This window comes from Lagenorhynchus albirostris, chromosome 2 (genome assembly GCF_949774975.1).
Source record: "Lagenorhynchus albirostris chromosome 2, mLagAlb1.1, whole genome shotgun sequence".
Lineage (NCBI taxonomy): Eukaryota > Metazoa > Chordata > Mammalia > Artiodactyla > Delphinidae > Lagenorhynchus > Lagenorhynchus albirostris.
In genome coordinates, this window is record NC_083096.1 from 18,073,373 (window position 1) to 18,085,436 (window position 12,064).

Below are 12,064 nucleotides of genomic sequence, written 5' to 3' on the forward strand. Positions count from 1 at the left end.
ACACAGCGCCTACCTCCACGCCCCAGAAAAACGTCTTCAGGAGCAAATCCACCTGCCAGGGACATAGGGCGAGGGGCGCGGAGCCTACCCCGTGTACACTTTGGGGGTGAGAGGCAGGCCTAACCTCCCAGACCGTGACCGTCACTGCGCCAAGACTGGGCGCGGCGACTTTCCCCTCCCCGCACCCTCCCGGGCTGATGCAACCCACACAGGTTGGCGGCCCCGGGCCCTTACCCAGCGGAGGGTCTCCCGAATTCACAGTCAGACAGAGCGTCGCCATCTGCTCTGCTCCGCCGGTCTATCGGTGCGCCTGCCCTGCCACCCGAAAACACCCCCGACTCGCCCAAGGCGAGAAGGTGCAACGTGTGCGCACGCCTGACGCTGCGGAAGCCTTCGCCCCTCCCCCGCGCCGCAGCCAGCGTCTTGGCGCACAGCACAGTGCGTCATCACCGCCCGCCGCAGCCGTCTGGCAGCTGCTCCGGGGACCTTCGACCGTGCCCCGGGCATCTAGGGTCACGAGGGCCAACGTGCAGTTTCAAGCCGCTGAAGGGGGAGAGACGCTGAAACTCACGACATTTTTCGACAGTTCGTAAAGCGAGAAAAGTAAGTGGTAAGACGGTTTCTGCAGTGTGATGGGCGTTCACCGGAAGCCCAAAACAAAACGCACAAACGGGTGGTATACTTGAGGCAGGAGATAGATGGGCGCCCCGCCCCCAGGGTGATTAATTGGAGTTCGTTCCCTGTGGACAGAAACCCCGAAATACCAATAGCAGGGCAGTCAAGAGAGGAGGCTGGGCCCTGCGCAGGTAAAAGATAAGAGACCACCTATTTCTCTTTCTCGAAGTCGAGGAGACCTTCCCGACTAGAGAGCTCCTTGGAGGTCAAAAGGGGAGTGATGCCAAGCTGCCCATAGGCCTCTTCGCTGGAATCCATCTTGGCTGAGAGATGCGTGTGCACATGGGAGGAACGTGAGATAAACCAAACATGGACTCAGAACCAGGAGAATCAAAATGATTGGCCAAAGGGAACCCGGAAGAAATGCTCCTCATTAGTGATTTAAACTACGCCAAGGGCACGACTCTCTCAAAGTCCTCCCGTGTGTCTATCCACATGTACTGTACTCTTTTCCTCCTAATAAATACTTTACTTGTTTCACTACTTTCTATCTTTGTGGGAATTCTTTTCCGCAAAGCCGAACGGCCAGGGTTTTGTCACTGACCACCGGTCTAATTGCTAGGATTTGGCGCTCTGTGACCCAACCTCAATCTCTGGCTGGGAACCGAAACCCAGCTTCAAGCCACTGCAGGCCGAGGCCACCAGAGATCATACTGTTGGGGGGCACTGTATGTAAACACAAAAAAAGTCCTGGAAGCATGTAGACCAACAGCCATGTTTACACTGGGGATGGGGGAGGTTTTTCTCATGTTTCCTCAGTTCTTTCAAAAGAAGAATGTATTTTCAAAAGTGATTTTCCTACTTGAATAATAAAGGGTTTATTTATAAGAGGCAATGCTAAAAGCCATTGCCCCAGTTTGTCTTGGCTCTGTTTGCCTGGGCTGTGGAAGCGTGCCTTTTAGAGGGTTGTCTGTCCTCCTCTTAAACCTTGTGACTTGTGTGCTGGCGAGTGTTCTGCAAGCATACTCCAGGGGCCGGTATTAGAGCTTAAGGGACCAAGGACTGATTACAGAAATACCTCAATTTCCCAAAGACATCTCTATTATCACTAGGAAGTGAGTGTTGCTTAAATTAAATATGAACCTTGAGTGCTTAATACAGCTATAGAGGCGTTATCCGTGCCTGTCCTAACCCACTATCAGAGATGGCTCCGTCTTATGTATGGCCATCCTCCAGAGTAGGTAAGGTACCTGCATCAGAACAGGACCAGTCCCCTTACCCCTACCTTCCTATTAGAATCTGTAGGGCTGGGATCCATAATCTCATTTTATCAAGTCCCCCAGGTGATCCTACGTATACGGCACCTTTCCACCTCTTTGTTGAAATTGATTTCCCTTCTGCACACACTGCTAGCTCTCCACATTCTTGTTTGCTGAAACCTTATCTAACAGACATCCTTGGATTCCCCACAATGCCTGGCACATACTGTGGGTCCTTCCTACTCTATCATAATTGGTACAGGGAAAAGGACAGAAAGCCATTGATTGCTGGGGCAGTGGGGAGTGATACAAAATTGACTTTGAGGACTTCCCTGGTGGCACAGTGGTTAAGAATCCGCCTGCCAATGCAAGGGGCATGGGTTAGAGCTCTGGCCCAGGAAGATCCCACGTGCTGCAGAGCAACTAAGCCCATGTGCCACAACTACTGAGCCTGAGTTCTAGAGCCCGCAAGCCACAACTACTCAGCCCACGTGCCACAACTACTAAAGCCTGCACACCTAGAGCCCATGCTCTGCAACAAGAGAAGCCACGACAATGAGAAGCCCGCGCACTGCAACAAAGAGTAGCCCCCGCTCACTGCAACTAGAGAAAGCCTGGGTGGAGCAACGAAGACCTAACACAGCCAAAAATTAATTAATTAATTTTTTAAACATTGACTTCGAAAAATAGAATTATGAAACAAAATAAATTTGCAGGACTTCGCTGGCGGCGCAGTAGTTAAGAACCCGCCTGCCAATGCAGGGGACACGGGTTCAAGCCCTGGTCCGGGAAGATCCCATATGCCGTGGAGCAACTAAGCCTGTGCACCAAAACTACTGAGCCTGCACTCTAGAGCGTGTGAGCCACAACTACTGAGCCCGTGTGCCACAACTACTGAAGCCCGCGCGCCTAGAGCCCAAGCTCTGTAACAAGATAAGCAACCACAATGAGAAACCCATGCACCACAATGAAGAGTAGACCCTGCTCGCTGTAGCTAAAGAAAGCCCATGCTCAGCAATGAAGACCCAACACAGCCAAAAATAAAAATAAATAAATTTTTTAAAATAAATAAATTTGTATCTTTTATCTTACAAAATTTAGGTATTCTTGCAACTATGTGTTAATTCTTATCATAGAACAAAGAATAAATTAGATATTGAATGTTTCTTTTCATTGTTTGAGTTTTGCTGAGCAAAGGGAATGAGGCAAGAGTTTTGGGCCAGGAACCTAAGAGCTGTCCTTTTGGAAAGCACTGACCACAAGTGCCTAGAAAGGGCTTAAGAACAAAACTTTACATTTTTGCCTATTAGTGACTCATTACCAAACTAGAATCGTTTATGATTCATCCCATTTTAGGGCAAATGCAGCAATGTGGGCCTTCTCTTTTTTTTTTTTTTTTTTTTTTTTGCGGTACGTGAGCCTCTCACTGCTATGGCCTCTCCCGTTGCGGAGCACAGGCTCCGGACGTGCAGGCTCCGGACGCGCAGGCTCAGTGGCCATGGCTCATGGGCCCAGCTGCTCCGCGGCATGTGGGATCTTCCCGGACCGGGACACGAACCCGTGTCCCCTGCATCGGCAGGCGGACTCTCAACCACTGCGCCACCAGGGAAGCCCTGGGCCTGCTCTTTGACCAGCTAGTTTGAGGGATATCAGGAAAACAGGTCTATGAGAGACTTGCAAAATGGAAAACAGTCACCTGGGATCTTACGAAGTTTAAATCATACTTATTTACTTATATTGCCTTATCTTGTTCTGAGGAGTAAATCCTTCAATTCCTCACTTAGAAACGTGATAAAACAAATCATTTTAATTGTGGAAAGCAGACAATAAGAATGTAAAAGGAAGGTGACATCAAGAGAGAAGCTAGAACACTAAATAGATGGCATGAAACTCTATTCACCTTCTTGGGATGAGCTAAAAAATTGGAATAAAAGCCAAGAGGAAAAATATTTACTATATGTTGAGGAAAGCACAACTGTGCTAATACAGAGACCAGAATTAAATTAAATACAGAGACATTCTCAAGGTTTCTTATAGAGAGGGCACCATAAAAGGTTTCAACACATACTACAGTAATTTTGATACATTGTTCTTTCAACAACATTTTTTAAGTTAGCATTTTAACTATGTGCCAGGCAGTGTTCTTTGTGCTAGGAATATGTAGTGAACAAAAATAAGGTCTCTAAATTCGTGGAGCTTACATTATAGTGGGATGAGGCAAAAAATAAACCAGCTAATTTCATAAAATAATAAGTTTAATAAAGACAACAAAAGGATATGATAGGATTAAAAGGGATGAAATCAGAGAAGGGGAACTTCAGATACAGTTGTCAAAGAAGGCCTCTTTAAGAAGGCATGTACACTGAGCCCAGTCCAATGAGAAGGATACAAGTATTCAAAGATCTGATGTTTCATCACTGGAGGGAAAGTTGACTTATTTCTTAAAGAAAGATTTGTAGATCCTGCTTTGGAGAATCTTTCAGATGCAAATCTCTGATATAAACCAACCCACTATTGTCACTGAACCTGAGCCCTCCAATGCCAAGAGCTATGTATTATTCATCTTTGGGTCTCCAACATTATTCACTGTGCTTGACTTATAGAAGGGTCTCAATAAGTGTTGAGTTGAATGAATGAGTGGATAAATGCATGTAAAGCAATCTATAATATACTATGCTTACTCAATAACCCACCTAATAACACACGTGAAGACTTAAAAACTAAAGACATGAGTTAAATGTCAAGTGCACATATGGATTTGTAAGAACTGGAAGAGGAATAATTTAGTTCCTTATCTAACAGGATTCTTGATGCTTTAATTATAAATGGGTTCCTTACAATTAAATTTATGTAACTATTATTGGTCCCCTTATTTTAATATGTGATTTATTTATTTTCAATAGAAAAATAGAAATTCAAAGTAACTTTTTCTGTTTATCTCTTGCTATTAACAAATCACCACAAAATTTAGTGGCTTAAAGCAACACCACCATTTTATTAGATCTCATATTTTTGTGGGTTAGGAATTTGGACAGTCCTTGGCTGAGTAACCAATAGAAGCCCCAAGTAACGTCGAGTGGGGTCTTTTGGTGCTATTTAACTGGAGGTTAGGGTGGTTGAAATTGCAAAAAACTTTACTCACCTGGTGCTTAGGACAGGAAGTCTGGAAGCTTAGGCTCAGATGGACCGTGCTTACTCTCCACATTTTCTCAGGTACTTTCCCTGTGATACAATAAGCAGGGTAGTAAGACATTATAAGTTGTGGCTGGCTGCCCCAAGAGTGGAGGTTCCAAAAGACCAAGATGAAGACTGCAAGACTTCTCCTGATCTATCTTTGGGAGTCACACAGCATCACTTCTGTGGCACTAGATTGGTGACCAATGAGTCACAGGACCCGCCCGGATACAAAATAGGGTACTGTACAAAGGCATGAATACCAGGACGTGTGTTTCACTGGGGACTGTAGTGGGGTGAATTGTGTCCCCTGGAAAAGATATGTCCAAGTCCTAGCCCCCAGTACCCCCAAATGTTAACTATTTGAAAATAGAGTCTTTGCATAAGAAATAAAGTTAAGAATCTTGCAATGACATCATCCTAGACAGGGGAAAGAGATTTGACACATAGTGGGGAAAAGAGATGTGAAGACAGAGGCGGACACTGGCGTGATGCAGCCACAAGCTAAGGAATGCCAAGGATGACTGCAAACTACCAGAAAGGAGGAGAGAGGTATGGAATGGTCTCCCTCTGAGCCTTTAAAGGAACCAACCCTGCCAACACCTTGATTTCTGACTTCTGACCTCCAGAACTGTGAGTGAATAAATTTCTGTTGCTTTAAGCCACCAAATTTGTGGTCATTTGTTACAGCCGCTCTGGAAAACTAACAGATGGGCAATCTTTGGAGACTGGCTACTACAAAGTTTAAAAATTCTTCAGCGTCTTACTGTATAGAGTAAATCATGTTTATCATAGTGTCATTGATAACAGTTCTCTACTCTTGGCTGTGCCTCTTTCTTATAGAAGGTAGTGCAGTGAACTGTAATTATAAATGTTGTCATGATATGTGCCATATTTAGCAGACACTAAAAAAGAAAATGGTGTTTGTGGATAACTTATTTTTCTTCATAACTGCTGAGGAAAGCGCTATGAAAAAGTTTATGTGTACTGTGAAGACAATGAATATTCACTTAGTGAGTATGTATTGTTTTTAAGTTTAAAAGGTATATTTTATTTTAAAATATTTATAGGCAAAAATTCTGCAGTTCAGTAATTCGTGGAAAAGAAAAGCTTGAGGTGAAGAAAATATAGATCAAAAAATTAAAAGCGTAATAGGTCTTTAGTTTGAAAATACTAGCACATGACTCAGTGAAGCAAACACCCAATTTGCATTTCATCTGTTTCATAAGTTCATAAAGTCAAGAGAGGACAATATTTTCTTTTCCCATCGGTATCTTATCAGCCTTAGGCCTGCTGTGTGTAGAAGCCTGAGAAAACACTGCATTCAAAATTAAGGTCCTTTACTTTAATGAACACAAAATTAAGAGCTACAATAGATCATGCTGAAAAGTCGGGAAATGTGCATCCCCAATTTCGAAAGCTTCTGAATTAAAGAAACCACTGATATATATTGAACTGAACATCACCAACAGACTCTAAGAGAAATGATGTATAGATTTCTTTAGGGGTACTTGAATAATGGTAGGAAATTTTACCTAGTCAGTGTGGAGTATGCTGGTTTTGTAAATGCTGTAGAAGAAAGTAAAAAGATTAATTCCTGGGTGGAAAGCCAAACGAATGAAAAAAAATCAAGGATCCATTTCCCAAGGGCTCTCTCAGCAGCTCTGCCATCCTGGCTCTGGTGGACACAGTCTATTACAAAGGGCAGTGGGACCAGGACCTTGATAAAGAAAATACTGAAGAAGGAGGCTCTTGGCTGAACAAGGATGTGAGCAAATCCATGCAGATGATGAAACAAAGCAAGACCCTTCACTTCACCTTCCTGAAGGATGTGCAAGCCAAGATCCCGAAAATACCATACAAAGCAAGCATGATTTTGCTGATCCAAGCATGACTCTGCTGCTGTCAAATGTAAATGGTCTGCAGGAGCTTGAGGGTAAACTCAGCACTGAGAAATTAAGAGCCTGAGCAAGCTCACAGAACATGAGCAAGAGTGATGTGGATTTGTACTTACCTCAGTTCAAAATGGAAGAGAGCTAGGACCTCAAGGCCATGCTGGGAGCCATGGAGACGGTGGACACCTTCAGTCAGTAGGACACCGGCTTCTCGGGCACCATGGTGTCTAAAATCCTGCACAAGTTCTATGTGGAGGTGACTGAGCAGAGCATGGAGGCTGCAGCTGCCACTGGTGTGGAAACTGTTCTAGCATCATTACCAATTTATGAACATTTCTATTGTGATTACCCTTTCTCTTTATCAAGCACAGTAAAACCAACGGCATCATCTTCTTTGGCAGAGCTGCTTTCCCTCAGAGGCTATTAGCCTGTCACTGCGTTTGGGAAAAGATCACAGAGTTGTTCCAGTAAATTGATTGCTAGAAATAATAGGTTCTCTTTGATTCATTTTCCTTTCCAATATCATAGTCATCACTAAGAATTTAATAGTTGAAATAGAATGTCAGGCAATCTCTCTCCACACACAAGAGAAACCCTTTTTTTGTCCCATTAAAATTCCCTTTGGGGCTTCCCTGGTGGTGCAGTGGTTGAGAGTCCGCCTGCCGATGCAGGGCACATGGGTTCGTGCCCCGGTCCGGGAAGATCCCACATGCCGCGGAGCGGCTGGGCCCATGAGCCATGGCTGCTGAGCCTGCGCGTCTGGAGCCTGTGCTCCGCAGCGGGAGAGGCCACAACAGTGAGAGGCCCGTGTACCGCAAAAAAAAATTCCCTTTGGACAAATTGTTCAACTTTAAGATAAGGTAAGGGGATATTTCAATACTGTTATCGTCTAAATTTGAAATATTGTTCTGTATGTGACCTGTTTTAAATGAACCAAACCAAATTACACCTGCTCTCCAAACTTTTTAACTTGGACACCTACATTTCTTTTCATTTAGGTTATATCTGGGGCCCTTAAATGCCTATTTTTTATTTTATAAAGTAAATTATCAGTGAAACAATGACTGACTCAAATCAAAACAAAAAAGAGAAAATACTAGCACAACTTATACCTTTTATTATCATTGCATTGTTAACATCTTATATTTATCACTGTTTCAGACATCATTTTACACTGTAATTGCCTATTTTGTCTTTTGTATTATAAGCTTCCTGCAGACTGTACCCTCGTTTCACACCTTTTATCTGTTCGCACATTCCCTTTGCCTGAAATAATTTTCACCCAGGTTTTCATGACCAACTTCTTATTCAAATCTGAGATCTGAATATACCTTCACCTTCTTCTGATGTCTTTAGCTTTTTTTTTTTTGCTAATCTTGGATTTTCTTATCTATCATCTTTCAAACATCATCTTTACAGATTGTCTTTTAAACATATATACAAACACAAAAAGCCTTGTAAAGTTGGTCCCATAACCTGTTCAGCCTCATATTCTCTATTGATGTTATATCTCAGTCAGTAAATTAGACAAAATGTTCTACTTGAAATCAGGGTAGTCTTAAATCATCTTTTGTTAGATACTTCTGTTTATTTGCTGAGAACTCCTTGGATCTCTTTTCAAGTTTCTTTTCATACTGATTGGTCATGCTGGCCATTATATGGTCTTCTACCATATAATGCACTAGGGATGAAGAGGATCCTGGTATCATTTATTCAACAAATGAATAACCAAATAATCTGGTTTTGAACACCTTCAGTGATGAGGAACTTAATACTGCCCAAGACAGCTCCCTCTGTTTCTAAACACCTACTACTATTAGATGCACCTAAATCTGCTTTTTTGTACCTCTATCCACTCTCCTCTGAGGCTTACAGGCTTAGAATCCTCCACATGACAATCTCTCATATATTGAAGGCTGTCATTATGTCTCCCATTCCTTTGCTCTCCAGGATAGATGTCTCCTTCAAGTGATAGTTTTAAACTATCCCGGCTGTCCTCCTCCAAACATACTCCTGCTACTCAGTATGCCTTTTAAAGTGGGATACTCAGGTCTTCCCTGGTGCCGCAGTGGTTAAGAATCCACCTGCCAATGCAGGGGACACAGGTTCGAGCTCTGGTCTGGGAAGATCCCACATGCCGCCGAGCAACTAAGCCCATGCACCACAGCTACTGAGCCTGCGCTCTAGAGCCCGTGCTCCACAACCACAACAAGAGAAGCCACAGCAATTAGAAGCCCGCGCACCGCAATGAAGAGTAGCCCCTGCTCGCCGCAACTAGAGAAAGCCCACGTGCAGCAACGAAGACACAATGCAGCCAAAAATAAATAAATAAATTTATTAAAACAATAAATAAAATAAAATGGGATAGTCAGAACTGAACAAAACATTCTGGGTGTGGTGTGATCAGGGCAGAGCAAAGGCAGAAGCATTGCCTCTCTTAGTTTGCCCATTACAGTGGTATTAACATACACCATACTAGCTTTTTACAGCCACATTAAATTGTTGACTCATAGTAAGATTATAAACAATGAAAATCCCCAGAGTTCTCCATCCTCCAGTTATCTAATATAAGACCTTGCATGTATCAGTTTACCCTTATATTGACGCACAGGGGATTCGACGGAGCCAATATTCTCTTTTAAAATATTGCTAAATTTTAACTTTTGAGATCATTTTAGTCCCATCTCTGTCATTCAGTACATCTACTACTGTCAAACGGAACAGAAGGTTCTAAAAAGACTGCAATACAAAGCAGAACATTCCAGGGGCCCAATGACTGGTTGAGTCCAGAGATGTTTTAAGAGTTCAGAAGAGGGCTTCCCTGGTGGTGCAGTGGTTGAGAATCTGCCTGCTAATGCAGGGGACACGGGTTCGAGCCCTGGTCTGGGAGGATCCCACATGCCGCGGAGCAACTGGGCCCGTGAGCCACAACTACTGAGCCTGCACGTCTGGAGCCCGTGCTCTGCAACAAGAGAGGCCGTGATAGTGAGAGGCCTGCGCACCATGATGAAGAGTGGCCCCCACTTGCCACAACTAGAGAAAGCCCTCGCACAGAAAACGAAGACCCAACACAGCAAAAATAAATAAATTAATTAATAAACTCCGACCCCCAACATCTTAAAAAAAAAAAAAAGGAAAGAGTTCAGAAGAGAGTGGGACTGTTTACGGTGAGGTAAGTGCTAGGGAGTAATGATACCTATTCCAGTTGTTTAGAGTTTTCCAGTTTTATTATTCTTCCCATTCCCAGATTATAGTCACCATGCTGAGCATTACATCCCAGATCACTGATTTTGAGAAGCATGGAATCATCAAGAAAGGGATATCATCAATAAAAACAATAAAAACAGTGTAGAGCTGTGGTACACAAAAAGAAACCTGTATTCAGGAAAGCGAGACACAGCAGTAAGTGTCTTAGATCTTAATGTCACTATCTGTTAAATGCTTTTATTTGTTCCAAGAGTTTTTTTTTAGTTATGCTGAGTTTTCTAGATAGATATTTTTTTTCTTTCTATGCAACATTTGTATCTCTGAAGGCTTATCTCTTTCATTGTTTAGGACTTCCAGAACAACACTGAATAGGAGCAGTGGTAATGTTGAACAAAAGCATATTGGTCTGGTTGCTGACTTTAGTGAGAATGTCACTATTTCACTATCAAGAATAGTGTTTGCGGGCTTCCCTGGTGGCGCAGTGGTTGAGAGTCTGCCTGCCGATGGAGGGGACACAGGTTCGTGCCCCGGTCCGGGAAGATCCCACATGCCACAGAGCGGCTGGGCCCGTGAGCCATGGCTGCTGAGCCTGCGCACCTGGAGCCTGTGCTCCGCAACGGGAGAGGCCACACAGTGAGAGGCCCGCGTACCATGAAAAAAAAAAAAAAAAAATATATCTAAAATTCACATACCATACAATTCACCCATTTACAGAGTACAATTCAATGCCTTTTAGTATATTCAGAATCATGCAATCCTTACCACAATCAATTTTAGAACATTTCATCACCTCCCCAAAAAAAGCTCTGTACCTTTCAATAGGCACTCTCATTTTCCCTCAACCCTTAAAATTAAAAAAAAAAAATGGTTTTGATGATGTGGCACCTGCCTGCCTCCCCGACCTCACTTTATAACACTCCTCTCTTTGTTCATCTTACTTCCGCCTACTCTGGCTTCCTTTGTGTTTGTTATTTTCCTTTCTCTTCTCAGAGACAATGTGCTTATTATTCCTACTAATAATCCCAGCTCTCGATATGGCTGACCTCTTTCCAGCCAGTTTTCGGCTCAGACATCACCTCTTCAGAGAAGACATCCCCACTTTATCTACCGGATATCTTCTCCCCCCCACTCCCTCCCTGCCTCCGCCGCTTCCCAGCTCATCTTCCTGCTTGATTTCTTCTACAGCGTTTTCCACAATCTAAAATAATTTCATTTACTTATTATCTGTATTGCTTCACAAGAACATGAGCTCAACAATGGAACAGACTTATGTCCACTGTTGAATGTTCAGTACCTAGAGCCATGCCTAATATACAGCAGGTGCTCAATAAATATTTGTTGAGTAAATGAATGATGGAATAAATGGAGGCCAAGGTGAGAGAAAACATGGTATTTTGGGGGAACTTTAAATGGTTGAGCATGGCTGGAGTACAGGTTAGTGAACAGAGGTGATCCTGGAGAAGGAAGAAGCTATAACATCAAGAGGTTCACATGTCATTGTAATGAACTTGCATTTTATCCTAAAGGCAATAGGAAGCCATAAAAGATTTTTGAGGAAGTGAGTGGCATTACTAGATTTGGCTTTTTAAAAAACCTGGAGCCAATGAGAGATGGATTGGAGAGGAGTAACAGTGCAGGAAGGAAGATTAGACAGGAAGACACTGCAGTGATTCAAGGAAGAAATAAAGGGGTGTGAGTGTGTAAATTAATGTAGAAGAAATGAGAGTGGAGAGAGAATGCAGACTTCCAAATATGTCACTTGGATAAAGTTTTTATATAAGAGCCTATAGAAAATAACTTCAAAGTTATTCTCACATTGTACTTAGATTTTTTAAAAAATTAGGTCTAAAAAAAAAAAATTAGGTCTAGTCCACTGTTTTCATATAGACAGAGAACTCTTTTAGAAGGAAGTAC

At 43.0% G+C, this 12,064-nt stretch overlaps 1 protein-coding gene across 1 annotated transcript in view; it reads right to left on the minus strand.

Moving 5' to 3' along the window:
* Window positions 1–403, minus strand: part of EPRS1 (glutamyl-prolyl-tRNA synthetase 1) — a 68,671-nt gene extending 68,268 nt beyond the window's left edge. Inside the window, exon 1 of the mRNA XM_060127178.1 lies at window positions 235–403. Within this exon, the coding sequence (XP_059983161.1) occupies window positions 235–280 (46 nt within the window). The 5' untranslated portion in view covers window positions 281–403. The remainder of the gene's footprint in view (window positions 1–234) is intronic.
* Between the last annotated feature and the right edge of the window lie 11,661 nt (window positions 404–12,064).